This window comes from Vombatus ursinus, unplaced genomic scaffold, assembly GCF_900497805.2.
Source record: "Vombatus ursinus unplaced genomic scaffold, bare-nosed wombat genome assembly UNPS02014791.1, whole genome shotgun sequence".
NCBI classification, from domain to species: Eukaryota; Metazoa; Chordata; class Mammalia; order Diprotodontia; family Vombatidae; genus Vombatus; species Vombatus ursinus.
This window is the reverse complement of record NW_020954569.1, coordinates 68,794,333-68,810,195: the sequence shown is the minus strand read 5'-3', so window position 1 is coordinate 68,810,195 and position 15,863 is coordinate 68,794,333. Positions and strand designations below refer to the sequence as shown.

Here is a 15,863-nt window from a genome sequence, read left to right as displayed (position 1 = left end):
TATCTTTCTGGGTTCAAATGTGACCTCAGACACTTAATAGCAGTGTCACCCTGGGCAAGTCACTTAATCCTGTTTGCCTCAGATTCCTCATCTCTAAAAAATGAGCTAGAGAAGGAAATGGCAAACTACTCCAGTATCTTTGCCGAGAAAACCCCAGATGGGGTCAGGAAGAGTCAGCCAGAAGTGGGAAATGATTGAACAACAAATACACTCTTGTTAGAGCTGACTGGAGCACACCCTGTTTTAAGGGACCTCAATGACCATCAACTTCCACCTATAACTGACTAGGAATTCCCTCTTCAACATCTGAAACAATTTGGTCATTCATATATTTATTGGGTTTCTTTAGTTGTTTTTATTTATTTTGTTAAATATTTCTGAATTACATGTAAAACATTTGTAATAATTATTTTTTAAAAATTTTGAGTTCCAAATTCTCTCCCTCTCTTCCACCCATCCCCACTCCTTGAGAAAACAAACAATATGATTTTAATTATACATGTGAGATAATGCAAAATATCTCTAATGGTGGATAGCATTTTTCATTATGGGTCCTTTGGAATTGTCTTGATCGGAGTAGCTAAATCTTTCACAGTTGATCATCCTTATAATATTGCTGTTACTGTGTTCAGTGTTCTCCTAGTTCTATTCACTTCATTTTGCATGACTTTATACATGTCTTCCCGGTTTTCTCTGGAGTCACCCTGTTTATCATTTCTTACAGCACATTAGTATTCCATCACAATCACATACCACAGTTTGTTCAGCCATTTCCCAATTGATGGTCATCCCTTCAATTTCCAATTCCACAAAAAGAGTCGCTATAAATACTTTTGTACAAATAGCTCCCTTTCCCTTTTTCTTTGATCTTTTTGGGATTCAGACAGAGTAGTAGTATTCCTGGGTCAAAGGGTATACACAGTATTATAACCCTTTGAGCATAGTTCCAAATTGTTCTGCAGAATGGTCAGATCAGTTCACAACTCCACCAGAAGTGCATTAGTGTCCCTATTTTTTCACATCCCCTCCAGTATTTGTAATTTTCTTTTTCTGTCATGTTAGCCAGCCTGATAGCTCTGAGGTGGTACCTCAGAGTTGTTTTAATTTGCATTTCTCTAACTAATAGTGATTTAGAGCATTTTTTCATATGACTTGATAGCTTTCATTTCTTCTTCTGAAACCTGCCAAGTTCATATGCTTTGACCATTTATCATTTGGGGAATGGCTCTTATTTTTATAGATTTGGCTTAGTTCCCTATATATTTGAGGAATGAGACCTTTATCAGACATGGCCACATCTACACTTAAATATTATTCTGGCCTTTCGGTCCTCGCCATAGGAAGGGGCTAGGCAGGCAGCAACGAGTTCCTCAGCTTTCAGCCCTCTCTCACTGACCTTCTTCCTCCAACTCCAACACCTTCCCCCTCTGTAACCGTGATGGAACAGGCCATCTCCTTCGCCAAGGACTTCCTGGCCTGTGGCATCGAGGTTCTGTTTCCAAGACTTCAGTGAGCTCCATCGAGAGAGTCAAGCTACTATTGCAGGTGCAGCATGCAAGTAAACAAATTGCTGCAGATAAGCAGTACAAAAGCATAATGGATTGTATAGTCCGGATTCTAAAGGAAAAGGGGGTGTTTTCCTTCTGACAGGGCAATTTAGCAAACGTCATCAGATATTTCCCCCACCCAGGCCCTTAAACTTTGCCTTTAAGGATAATTATAAGCAGGTGTTTTGGGGACACAAAACACACACAGTTTTGGAGGTATTTTGCTGGCAATCCTGCCCCTGGTGGTGCAGCTGGGGCCACTTCTCTCTGCTTTGTCTACTCCTTGGATTTTGTGAGAACCCACTTGGCAGCTGATGTTGGGAAATCTGGCACTGAGTGAGAATTCAAAGGCCTGGGAAATTGCCTCTTGGAAATCACCAAATCTAATGGAATTTGTGGCTTGTATCAAGGTTTTAATGTCTCAGTGCAGGTTATCATTATCTATAGCAGCTTACTTTGGAATCTACGATACAGCAAAAGACATGCTCCCAGAACTGAAGAACACTCACATTGTGATGGGTTGGTTGATTGCACAAACAGTGACTGCTGTGGCAGGTGTGGTCTGCTATCCGTTTGATATGGTAAGGCAGTGAATGATGATGCAGTCTGGGTACGAAGGAGCTGATACCATGTACAGTGGGACATGTTGGAGGAAAGATTGCTAAAGATGAGAGTGGCAAAGCTTTCTTCTAGGGTGCCTGGTCCAGTGTTTTTAGATGCATGGATGGAACTTTAGTGCTTATCCTGTATGATGAATTGAAGAAAGTAATCTAAGTACATCTTAACTAAAAATGGAACCAGTGAATATAGATCATGTAGAATACTTAACCATACTTAGCATTTTGGATCACTGACTTCAAAAAATTACTGTTTTGTTTGTTTGTTTGTTTGTTTTTAATGCAGGCTAGATCATGTTTGTAGAGAAGCCAGGAAAAGCTGATAGAAAAAGGGACTCATTTATTGTGATCCATTATTCACACAGAGGAACTGATGATGATTCAGTATATTGATTCTATTGGTTTTGGGGAAAATAACAAGGAGGCAGATCAATTTGGACCATCTAGTTTAAATGCTCTTTAGTAGGACCATAAATTTGTGTTTATTTATTTTAAATCATGTCTCCCAATTGTACTTAAGCACTATATATACTATTTTGCACAGCTGACTATTTAGCAGTTATGATGATCTGTGTTGGGCATTCTGCTGTAAAACAATAAATACATAGAAGACTCAAAAAGAAATATTCTGGTGGTGGTGGTATGAAAGCTGAATTAGAGAATGGTAGAACAAATGAGACTAACCTTGAACAAAGATTTTGGTTGGTCTCACTCCTCCAGTGATCAATCAACCCTTTTCCAAAAATTAGTAGTGAGCCTCTTTACCTTTATGGCAGGGTTCCCAGATAGCATCTCTTCACACAGTTTCAAAAGGGCTAGCTTATATCAGGGCAGTTCTCCCCTATCACAGCTCCTTCTGAAATGCAAAATTCCCAAATCTTTCATCATGTTCTGTCTCTGATTTGAAGAGAGTGTGGGTGAAGATGAGAAGTTCTGGAAGCTATGGGACATTCTAGGGGCTGTCTCTGTCTAGTTCTTTCCTACAGGAACTCACAAGGGGCTTTATAGTGATGGCAAAAGCTGAAAGCCTGTTAGAAGGGTCTTGAAATTGAATGATCAATTGATAAAGGCATAGAATTCCTAAAAAATTACAAAATCATTGAAGAGACTACCAAATTTGAACACATTTGGATCTCTTAATGGAAAAAATGTGAACAGTTTTAGGAAACATTATTGTTGCTGAGGATATTACTTAGCCATTGGAAAAAATATTTCATCAGAAAAAAATGTGGTTTGGAAAAAGGCAAGAAAAGCCTAGGCAAGAAGAAGCTTCCTGTCTCTAACTCCAACAAGCCAAGGTGTGTAAGAGAGCAAGAAAATATGAAAGCTCTTAAGAATCTGAAGAAAAACCTGCTATTGCAGAAACTACATAGAACAAAAGGACTAATTCTAATAATTGGCTTAAAGTTAAAGAGCACAAAAGTGATCATTCAGTGGAGAGTCAAAGAAATGGTCAAGAGTCTAAAGACTGAACAAAAAACTAACTCACCAGAGAGCCATGAAAAGAGCCCCTGAAATGCTTTCATTTCCTGCAGTCACCAACAAGGAATAGAAAGTCAAATCTCTGGCCAAACAACAAGTGTATGATTTTATAAAACAATTCGTCTAAAGTCTTAGCATGGAAAAAACCTTAAGATATCCAAACCTAAGAGAAATGAGACTCCCACATTGTCTTTTGGATAATATAATGTTGATATTATAATCATAATCATCATAATATAATTATGAACAAGTTAATAATAAGAGAAAATGGAAGACTCACCCTACAGAAAGATAGCTTACAGGTGCTGGGCTAAACAAAATACACCCCATCCCATAAAAATTAACCCTCTCCTGTCTCCAGAACTTTAGGCACACCCCCTCCCCCCAGATAAACCAAATGATCAACCTGAAGTACCAGTTAAAAAGATAAAGACCTCTTCACTAAAAGAGTTCATCCACGTTCCATCCCCAAAATTTCTGCCTGAGATCTCCCTAATATCTTCTCTTCTTTCCTTATGTTGTAGAATTCAAAGCACCAGTAGCAGAGGTCTGGTACCACTCCCTAAGCAATGATGCTGGTCAGTTCACTGGCCTAACCTGAATTTGAAAATGCACGTTTACTAGAGGTCTAAAAATGGCTTCTCTTCCAAAGGTGCTTTCCTTATACAAACAGTGTATTCACATACTGCAAAATAATATTTACTTCACCAAGTTGGAGGTGTTTTCTTTAATATCCTTGAACCTCTATTGGAATACTGTATCTCTAAACAGTTGTTTTGGGTAGAGAATTATAATCCAACCTTTGTTGAACTGGTAGATTATTTGTGGGAAATGTGTGGCCAGAGAGAATTTTAAAATGAGCAGCTCCAGGACAATGAAGTCTTTTTTTTTTTTTAGACAATTGGGATTAAGTGACTTATCTAGAATCACACAGCTAGTTAAGTGTCTGAGGCCAAATCTGAATTCAGGTCCTCCTGACTCCAGGGCCAGTGCTGTATCTACTGTGCCAACTAGCTGACCCTGATCATAAAATCATGGTATTAAATGTGTTAAGACTTTATGACCAGAGAGAACAAAAATGAAAGACCATCACAAGAGCATCATTTTGACCCAGTCTGAAAAACTCAGAGTTCATCAAATAGAAATTATCTATTTACACACAAGACAAAGCCTTCTAGAAAACTCAGACACAGAATGTTTCTTTCTAGCAGGAAGAAGTTCTTTATGTAAGCACAGCTGTACTAACGTAGGACAGACTAGGGATGTCTCAGTGAGGCTATTACTCTTTGCATAGGTCCTGATTAATGCAAATAATGAATCCTGTGAAATTATTGCATTATTTGAATTTCCATTGGATTGGAACCAATGGCCATATTTTATATAATTATAACTTCAGATAGTACAAATTTGAAAACATGCAACCACTACTGGTAAATTCTGGAAACAGAAATGTTCCTACAGGGCAAGAGTCCCCGGAGTACCAGTCACTAATACCAGGTTCAGATACGACAATTACAAATCTCAATGTCCTTTCTTCCTCAGAAACCATGAATGGGAATTTTCTGTTCAAGTGAGCATTCCTCACTTTTTCAAGAATGAATGAAGCTAGGTGGCGCAGTGGATAGAGCACAGGCCCTGAAGTCAGGAGGACCTCAGTTTAAATCCGGCCTCAGACCAAACTCTTGACACTTACTAGCTATGTGACCCTGGGCAAGTCACTTAACCCCAATTGCCTAAAACATATATACATATATATATATATATATATATGAATGAATGAATGAATGCATGCAAGAAGGAATATTTTTTAAGCACTATGTGCAAACACCATGCTAAGCTGAGAATATAAGGCATGAGCTCCCTGCCTTCATAGGGCTTTTATCTAATGGGGAGACAACACGTTTAGGGGAGTGGTAGCCAGGGGAGGAAGTCTTTGTCTGGTGACTCACAGGGATGATGAATAGAACCATGGAGGAATTGTTGACAAGAGCTGAGAGAACCCCTCAATTTCTCCCTAACATTTAATCTGGGGATGGGGGTGGGGTGTTGACAAGCGCTTTGAAAGAGGAAAATTGTATCTCTACAAATAGAGATATAGTTTTATCCATATATATGTAAGGTACTATTATTATAGTGTTGGGTTTATCTCAGGGTCATCATTCTGAATATAAAGAAGCATGGTAAAGAACTACAGATGTAGGAGGTAGAGGAGATTGGGTTAAATATGTTTAGGATACCCCTTGAAAGTTGCCCTTTTAATCAAAATCTGATAACTTGCTTTCTAGAAGTTTGGTATTCTCTCCTAAAATCCTACTGTGGAGAAAATTCCAGTGAAAGATACTAGGTTATTAAAAAATTACTGTTACTCTGGTCAATCTGGTCTGCAGTTTACATTTTATCACTGTGGATATTAACTACAACTCTAATAATTAATCTTTTATTGTGGTTGAAGTTTTCTGTTCTTGTGACAGGTATCAAGAATATTGCCTTCAGAATTACACAAGTATATAATTGATCCTTACTTCCTTAAGACAGATCCCCATGTCTTAGGATTGTACATAATAGATTTAGACTAGGAAGGGACATTAGGGCTCGTCTAGTTCAATATTCTCATTATGAAGAAACTGAGGCCTAAAGAGTGGAAGTGACTTTCCCAAAGTCACACAGCTAGTTTAGTGGCAGAGTTGGCACTTCAATCTGAGTGTCCATTGATCTGTCTCTCTACCTTGTATCATAGTTATTTGAGTGCTGTTCTTTTCTGTACTTATCCCCTGCTCCCTTAACTCTGTTGAATCATAGGTACCATCAAAACAGTTTCAGTGTCATATCACAGGGCGTTGCCAATTCTAGCTAATCAACATTTGTTGAATATTTCAATATTTGTCATTTTCAGTCCTAAATCCTATGCAATTCTTAATCAGAGATTTAAGAATAAGGCTCCCAAATACACTTTGGATGATTTTCTCAACCTTTTGTCTTGCTGAATTCCACAGTAACATGGCCGGGACATGAAACCTCCAAAAGTAGGAAAATAGGCTGACACCCTATGGGTAAGATCTAGGGAAGTTATCTGTATCAAAGCAGTCCACCTATGTCTGCAACAGTGAAACAGGGAAGATCATTGTCATGTGGCATTTAGGCAGGTATGATTGGATTCCCATCTCTGATGTCAAAGGCAGATTCCAGCGATTGGCCATTAAACTTGTCCCTGCCTCACTTCTATACCCAGCTTAACAACACTGGACATAGAAGGTTTCAAACATAAAAGATTTCATAAAAGGGGAAAGGTGTTAATAGGAAGGATTGTAGCCAGAGTAGAGGCCTGTCACAAGAAAGACAAGGACCAAAAAAATCAGATTTTGGGGAGGACCACCATATTCCTACATAGATACTTTCTAGGCATTCCACATTTGAATTTACTTTCCTCAAAGTAAATAAAGGATTAGTTATCTAAAGGATGTTATTTAACAGAATATGTAATGCCTTGTACATTGTTGTGAATGACCTTTAAGGAAAGGGATATATCTAGATTATAGGAAGGCAAGTAATTTTAATGCAGGTATAGAAATAGCATGTGAATCAGTTAGGTTTAAAAGGTTGGAAAAGTAGATAAATGATTGGTTTAGTGATATATTCATTCATATTTGGTTTGGTTTAGGGGGAGGTGGCTGATGGGGTAAAGTGGGGCAGATTATCAAAATCATAATCATACTATTGGAAAGGACATTAATAGCTGATGTAGAGTGGGAAAACATTAATTTCTGTCAAAGGAAAGTAGAACAACATAGAAATAAAAAAAGCCACTTTAAATGGCTGGAGATATTCTTGAGAAATAAAAAGACACTTAAGACATAAAAAGATAAAGATGCTTCCGATGAGCAGAAACATGATGAGAATTTTATTCAATATACATAAAATATGTGCTAAATATACTTCAATTCCACATTATGACCAGTTCAGGGGTGAAAAACAGAAATAAGTAGTGAGATAAAGAAAAACAGGTTTAGACACATAAAAGCAGAGATAGAAGGGAAGAAAAAAAGGAAAAGGAAAATGGACTCATAGTGAAGGAAATAGCTGTGGAAATATTGGTAAACTATCTTGATGCATAAAGTAACTTGGTGAATCTGTAGTTTCACTGTCCTTTAAAGTGCTAATTAGATGACCAACCACTGTTGATAGCAGTTCAGCTGCTATTTATCCTTAAATCTTCAGACATTCTGTCCTACATGGCAAAGCCACAACCATACAGCAAGGGGGAAATTATTTTCCTATGCTGTAGCAGCAGTGAAAACAACGGTATTACCCCTGGCCTGATGATATCAAACCAGGAGTGCCGAGGAGTATCATTTGATAAGGGCATAAGGGAGAGGTCATGGGAATAATTCAGGTTTGGGAATTCTTAGACAACGAATTACCATGATGATGCACTAGAGGGATAGCATGTGACCCGACAACTCTCAGGTCCCTGGTTAATTCTCCTGGATCCACCACTTCTCACCAAGGTAGCACGAAAACAAAACTAGGATATAACACAGATGTGGCATTTCTACCACCAATCATTGCAAAAGAGTGCTCTATTCCACTGCCACTGTAAAATTATCTTTTTAGAGTCTCATTAGAAATTCACCTAAGGTGACAATATGTCCATTTGTTTTTTATTGCTCCAATCATTTTCATCTATCTAGAAAATATATATTCTGTATTCTACATTCACCACTCACCACCATGGGGATAGCTCAGGCCTTGATTGACTCTATCTCTCTCAGCCTGCTTTCCCCTCTGATTGGAGGGCTGAAGGATGGCGTACCAAACTCCTCCCACGGCCCTTCTTTATAGGGGTTAGAAACTGGATTTATAGATTGCTTCACTTTGCTGTTCTACCTGGTTTCAGCTCCACAGAACAAGCTACCCCAGCCCCTCCCCACCAATTGTTCTCCTCACCTTCCTCCTCCTTTTGAGTGTTGTCTTCCCCTTTAGATTGTAAGCCCCTTGAGAGCAAGGTATCTCTTTTTGTTTTGTTTTGTTTTTGCTAGGCAATGGGGTTAAGTGACTTGCCCAGGGTCACACAGCTAGTAAGTGGCTAGTGTCTGAGGCTGAATTTGAACTCGGGCCCTCCTGACTCCAGGGCCGGTACTCTATCCACTGTGCCACCTGGCTGCCCCGAGGTCTCTCTCTTTTTTTTAATTTATTGTATTCCCAGCATGGTGCCTGGCATGCAGATGTTTACTGTTTCATTGGATTAGAAAATACCATTTACAGACATGTTGGTTAAAGAATTTATTTTAAACTCAGAAACTAGACTTCAATCAATTGGCTTTCATGTAAACAAGAACTTGTTTTTTTTTAAAAGTAAAAAGTGCCAAATGCTTTCAATTCTCAAGGCTCTCTAATTCCTCTAGATCAAATATGAAGCCCTTTGTTTGGCATTAAAAGTTCTTCACCACCTTTCTGCTTCCTATTTTTCCAGCCTTCTTACATTCTATTCCCCTCTAGCCATCCTGGTCTACTTGCAGGCCATTTCTGATTCACAGCATTCCACCTCCCACTTTGGCACTGCCTGTGGCTATTCCCCTTACCAGGAATGCTCCTTTCTCCCAACCTCCCAACTCCATTTCTTTCAGACTCAGCTCAAGTGGCACCTCCCTCCCCACTCCAGGAGGCCTCTTCCCCTTTCCCCCAGCTGCTACTATCAAATCCTGTTTTTTACTTTTCACCTATTCTGTGTTTATCTTGTATGTAGTGATTTACAGGTCTTGTCTGCCCCATCAGAATATAAACTCGTTAGGAACAGGGACTGCTTTTGCCTTTTAAAAAAATCCCCAGCACTTTAATCCCCAGCTGCACTTGTAGAACCCAAATTAAGGTGACTGGTGTATATAGTAAATAAGCACGTAATAAATAAATATCAACTGATATCACATATCCAATGATTCAGTGCACAATAATGAGAAATTGTAAAGCTAAATAAAAGCAAAACTTACATTCAGTTGATGGATTTAGAGTTGAAAAGGATTTTGGAGACCATCTACTCCAAACCGCTCAATTTTATACATAAGAAAACTGATTTAGCCAGGGTAACACAGGTAGTAACAGAAGTGGATGTGAACCCAGGTCCTCCTACTCCAAAGCTCTTTCCACTGGACCATGCTGCAGCTATTAGAACCCAAATTAATGTTCATTATTGTCATTGTATTCATGTGTCCTGTTGTCTCTAGTGACAGCCAAGTCTGGCACTGATAGACTTCAACTCTTTCTCTTTTATGTATCCATGGGAACAGGGAAACAATAATTGCAAACATATTTAGGTGTTCTATATTTTATTAGCTTGTTAAAATTAATTCAGGGTGATTTTTGAAGAATTAGTAAAGACAGTGCTCAGTACATGAAAGTTTAAATTAAAAGACATTAATTACCTAGTGATATAACAGAGTAAGAATAATTGCATAATTAGGAGAATCATAAGAAATTTTGTGGAAAGTAATTTGTTCTTTTAATATAGCATTGTTTGAGGAGCCTCTACATATATCTTATTTAAGACAATTGCCTTTTTTAAAGTTTGTTTTTTTCTGTTGTTACCTAAAGATTCAGCTTCATATAAAATAATTCCAACTCTCTAGTACTTCAAAACCAGCACTGAATAATTTAAAACCTGATCTCTGAAAGCCACAAAGAGGTCTTTTATAACTGCCTAAAGTCCAAAAGATATCCATATCGTCTAGAATTTTGAAAAAAAATATATAAGCTACTAATCTGAAGCGAAAATCTTCTCACACAAGGGAAGTCTTTATTTCCTTAAGAGAGAAGCATATTAGAGCCTGTCTGTTTTTCAGGTAACCTAAATCCTAAAGAAACATTTTAATTGTAATCTGACAGCATTGTAATTGGTTCATCTATGCATGTGAGCCTAAATAAGTCTTAATTAATATTTCAAAATCTAAAATGAGATGGAAGATGATAGAGGACAATTGTGAGCATGAAAATGTCTAAAATTTGGCCAAGCAGAATGGTACTGCTGGGGAGGACTGAAGCTGGTGGACCTCTAAGGGGCAACCAGGTGTCCACACGAAGTCTGGAACCAATGTAGAGAGTCCCTTAGGGTGGACGGCCACTTTATTGCCTAAGGAGCTGTGAACTAGTCCAGGATGAAGAAAGGAAGTAGGATAAACCTTCTATGCTGATCTGCCAGACAAAGGTGGAGGGAGAGGGAACAGTGAAAGGAAAAAAGAAAGCAAAGCAAAGGAAAAGGGGGGAAAAAAGTCTATAATTTGTTAACAAAAGATGGCTAACATACTACTACCACCAAAAAGAGCCAATAGTTACCTACAACTACCTAATCACTCATTTATCATCCTCATAGCGAGAAAAACCTCAAAATGTTTTAAACTCAATTCACATTTCCTTTGTTGCTTGAAAAGTAGGTTACAGGAATGTTACATTTAAAGTAAAAGGACTCATCTAGAAGACAACTTTTACATAATGTGAAGAAAAAGTTTCAACTATTCTCTTTTCTTTAAAAACTTACTGAAAACTTGTTGAGGATGTTGTCAAAGGGATTCTCAGTCAAATACAGACAAGGTGGATTTAGGACTCTGAAATCTCTTTTAACTCTTTGTGATCTGTCATTCTGTGACATGTACTTTTTATCAGAGAAACCCATGGAATTTAAATAAGGAAGAGAACTGGGTTTGTTTATTATGAGCTGGGCAGGTATTTCACAATGAGGTGAATTAGTAAGCAATAATCTTGTCAAAACAATACAGCTGAATCAAACCACAGTTAGGTTAGCATTTAACAATCAATTTTGTTATAACTTAATTTAGTGTTTTAAACAACCAAAACAACCCACTTAGATGTGTGGCATGCCAACTTAAGCCCAGACACAGTTGAAATATTTCATAATTTAAAAAGCTAAGTAGCAGTATAGTCATAAAGTTGTCATAACCAATATATAATAATAAAATTCCACCATCAAGGCCCAAATTTCCAATGTTCCATCTGACACTCATTTATAGCACTGTTCCCATGGAACTAACTGTCCCCCATTAATGTGGTATTTTTACAGACTATATTAATTCCTAGGTGACTTAGATGTAGATTCAATTAATCAAGTCTTATTTCTCATATATTGCTGATTGTGTGTCAGAGTGGTATGGGAGAACAGAGTGGTAAGGAATGACAAATTCCAGAGCTCATCATCTTCAGTCCAGATGAATAAAAACATTTATCCATAGAGTTTTAATATTCTTTGGGGTCAGTCTGTAAAAGCCACTTGTGTTTGAATGATTCAGTGAAGTTTCATGTGCTCATCTCTTTTCAAGCATACACTCCAGAGTTCAAGGGTCGGTAGCCATTCTCTTCTTGCCTGCATGCAATCACCAAGATGCTCAGCATTCCAAAAAACTGGAAAAGAAAAGGATTTTCTCAGAGACTCATTTACCTCTTTTTAAAGTGAACACACCAAAGAAAAATCTCTTCTCTCCTCCAGGAACCCTTGCCACCCAAACTGCTCAGCTTCCTGTCTGAACTACAGGATTTTGGGGAGTTATTTGCCTATCTCTTCTGATATAATCTCACTGCTGCTAACTCCTACTATGATATTCTATACAATATTTATTTTAAAGAGTTATCCTTCATCCTGATTCTTAATCTAGGCACTCATTTTTCTTTATCGTAAGTATGAGAGTATAGTCTAATGGAGTTTGGCAGGGAAGGTGAGCCTTGAAAGATGGACATTTTGTGATACTAAGGCAATGAGGGAAACCAGAAGCATGGGAACAATGGTTTCTGAATGACCATGGGATGGAGGCAGGCCCCAAATGCTGAATCCTGGGCAATATTCTAGTCATAACACCTTGGTTACAACTCTGAATAAGGTACTTCTGGAGAAGATTCATCTGGAAAATTCAAGTAAATACCTTTACAACAGCAAATCCCAGGATGAAAATCATGAAGTAATTGATAAGTTCCTTTATTCGTAATTCCATCACCCCAGCACAACCCTAGTGAGAAGAAAAAATTGAAATACCTAGAAGGACTGAAGGCACACCCAAGACGTTCCCCTAAACCTCTATGTTGCCCTGTGAATACTCTTCACTATGTGGCAAAATCAAAGCCCCTACATTACATTAAAATACAGCATACTTCTGTTTATCTGCAAAGCCCATTGGTATGGGACTCTTCCATCGGATGTACAGACTTTCTGACACAGATATGGGCACTGAAAGTGATGTATCCAATGAAGGAGATTGTGTGTATTATTACAAGGCAAGAGAATGGAACCCAGACCAGCTCCTTTCCTGCCTGAAACTGATACAGACTCTCCTGGGGTAGAGATTCAACCCATGAAGCAGTAATATGCTGACAGACAACCTGACAAGGCTGCCAGTGCTGGTGTATACACATCTATATGACAATCCTCATGGTTAGCTCATACCAACTACTAGCTCTGTTCTAGAGAGATCGGTCATTGAGAAGGGAACTAGGTCAATCTGACCAATTGCTAGGCCAAGTTATGATGTTACAGTCAAATCTGAAGCTCTAGTTACACGCGTATCTAGGCAACAAGACTAGAGATTGTTCTTGTGAAATGTGCCTTGAATACAATTACACATGTTTACTGCTATACATGTGAATTATTGCATGATGGAGTATACTTGTTTCATATTTTGCTATTATGTTTATTATACTAGATTCTTTTATATACTATAGCAATGTCTGTTTTTAATTGTTTTCTGTATATACTAATGTGTAAAGCTGTGTTTCATACACACACACACACACACACACACACAGGTAGTGTTATTTTTGTAGCTAGCTAACTTTGCTTTGTTAGTTACCCATGCCTGCTGCTTTTGATTGGTTGTTGTGTACTATAGCTATGCAAATAGATACTTAAAGGAAAAAATAGATTTTTCACAAGGACCACATGAGCAGAAATTAAGCAAGAAATAAAAAATGAAAAAACTTCTGGAGGAAATAGTTGGAAGGATAATAAATAGCTTAAAAGAGAGAGTGGTAAATCTTACACAAGAAATGGAATCCCTAAAAACTAGAATAGATCAAAGAGGAATTGATGATTCCACACAAGAAATATTACAAGAACAAAATCAAGTTAAAAAAAAGGAAGAAGATATCTGATATCAAAAGCAATTGACTTGGAAAACAATTCAAAGAGAGATAATTTAAGACTCCCTGAAATAATGATAAATTTTTTTCTAAAAGCTTGGCAATATATTTCAAGAAATAATGAATACTGCCAAAATCTATTAGGAGTTTTTAAACCCTATTTTGTATTGTAGACCTGTCTGACAGTCTGGTGAAGCCCATGGACCCCTTCTCAGGATGTTTTAAAATGCATAAAATAAAATACATAGGATTACAAAAGAAACTAACTTTATTGAAATACAGTTATCGAAATAGTAAAAAACAAAACTAGTTCATGGACCACAGGATAAGAACCCCTGTATTAAAAGCAGAGGACAAAGTATAGATAGAATCCACTGATCACCTCCTGAAGGAAAACTCAAAGGGAAATTTTGCAGGAATGTCATAGTCAAAACCCAGAGCTCCCATGTTAAAGAAAAAAAAATACAGTTATCCCTTCCACATCTTGGGAGCTAGGGTTGCAGTGCCCCCTGCAATCTGGAAAACCTACATAAAATTTTTTTGGCTCTCCTTTTGGTACTAGAGAAGTCTGAATTATTTTCTTTTTCTTTAATGAGGTGTTTACAGTACCTTATTGTAAAATTTGGGTTGATATTATACAGTACTATACATATATTTTATGCATTTCTGACTTTCTAAACTTTTTCTGTGTCATCTTCTGGCCTTCGTGAGTTTTCTGCAGCTTCTGCAAAACTCCCCCAAAATTCCCATTTAATTTCTTATGCCGACTTGTGATTTATCGAAACCTCAATGGGAAAAGTCACGATGTGGAAGGGATAGCTGTACTACAAGCCACCCAGAAAGAAACTGTTCAAGTACCAAGGAACAACAATCAGGATCACATAAGAACTGGCAGCTTATAACAAAAATAAGAGAAGATACAGGATATCATATTGCAAATGGCAAAAGATAGAGGCTTACAACCAAGAATAACTTACCCTGAAAAGCTAAGTATGATCCTATAGGGGGGAAAATGAACCTTTAGTGGAATAAAGAACTTTAAAAGCATTTCTAATGAGAAGACCAGAGCTGAGTAGGAACTTTGAAATACAAATACAAGTCCATAAAAACCTAGGAAGGCAAATTTACTTGGGCAGTCGGAAGGAGTTGTATGAGGTTGTTGGGCTAACATTTTAATAAGAGAAGAAACAAGCATCACTCAGAACTTTAGGCAGTGGAGTTTTTTGTTTGTTTGTTTTAATGACATGAAGGTGGATTGATTTTGTTATAAGGGTTTTTTAAAAGGAAAAGAGAAGGGAGGATAAAGCTACATTACAACTAGTGTAGGAAGGGAGAAGGAGGTAGAACTTGTTTTTTCTCATAATTGAGATGTGTGGAGGGAAAAAGTAAATAAACATACAAGTAGGGGGTCAGGGAAGAGTGGACATCAGATGAACATCACTTTTCTGAAACATTCAAGGCTTGCACATACTCATATACACACAGGTTGGTATAGAAATACACTAAACTCAACAGGAGAAAATAGTCACAAGATTAACTAACCTTATCTGATCCTAAAAAGGGAGTACTGAAAAGACAAAAAGAAAAGAACCTGAATTGAAGGGGTGCCTTCAATTGCCTTACAGACAACTATTTTAATGGAATATAACCATACCATAAGAAATGACAAAAGAGACGATTTCACAGAATCCTGGGTAGTGTAAACTGATGCAGAGTGAAGTGAGCACAGCCCAGAGCACAATTTATACAAGCACAGCAACATTATAAAGAAAAAACAAATTTGAAAGACTTCAGAACTTTGATCAAAGCAATGAAGAGCCACATATCCAGAGAAGCTCATTACCCACCCTCCTGATAAAAATGTGATAGATTTTAAGGTGCAGAAAAAGATATACACTTTTGGACATGGTCACTGTGTGGATTAATTTTTCTTGGCTGTGTTTGATACAAGCTTCTCTTTTTCTTTCTCTCAGTTTTTAACGGGAGGAGGGAATTAAAGGAGAGAGAGGGCTTAGCAATAGAGATGACAAAAAAAGAGGCCACTATAACTTTATTTTTTAAATATACAGATGAAGACAACAGTAAGTTC

The 15,863-nt window shown here is 37.6% G+C and overlaps 1 protein-coding gene across 1 annotated transcript in view; it reads right to left on the bottom strand.

Annotated features, from left to right (window-relative positions):
• Positions 1–9,947: 9,947 nt before the first annotated feature.
• LOC114047985 (tetraspanin-36-like) overlaps positions 9,948–15,863 on the bottom strand; it is a 55,749-nt gene continuing 49,833 nt past the window's right edge. Inside the window, exons 6-7 of the mRNA XM_027868939.1 lie at positions 12,565–12,648; positions 9,948–12,049 (exon numbers count right to left, since the gene is read on the bottom strand). Coding sequence (XP_027724740.1) covers positions 11,963–12,049; positions 12,565–12,648 — 171 coding nt within the window. The 3' untranslated portion in view covers positions 9,948–11,962. The remainder of the gene's footprint in view (positions 12,050–12,564; positions 12,649–15,863) is intronic.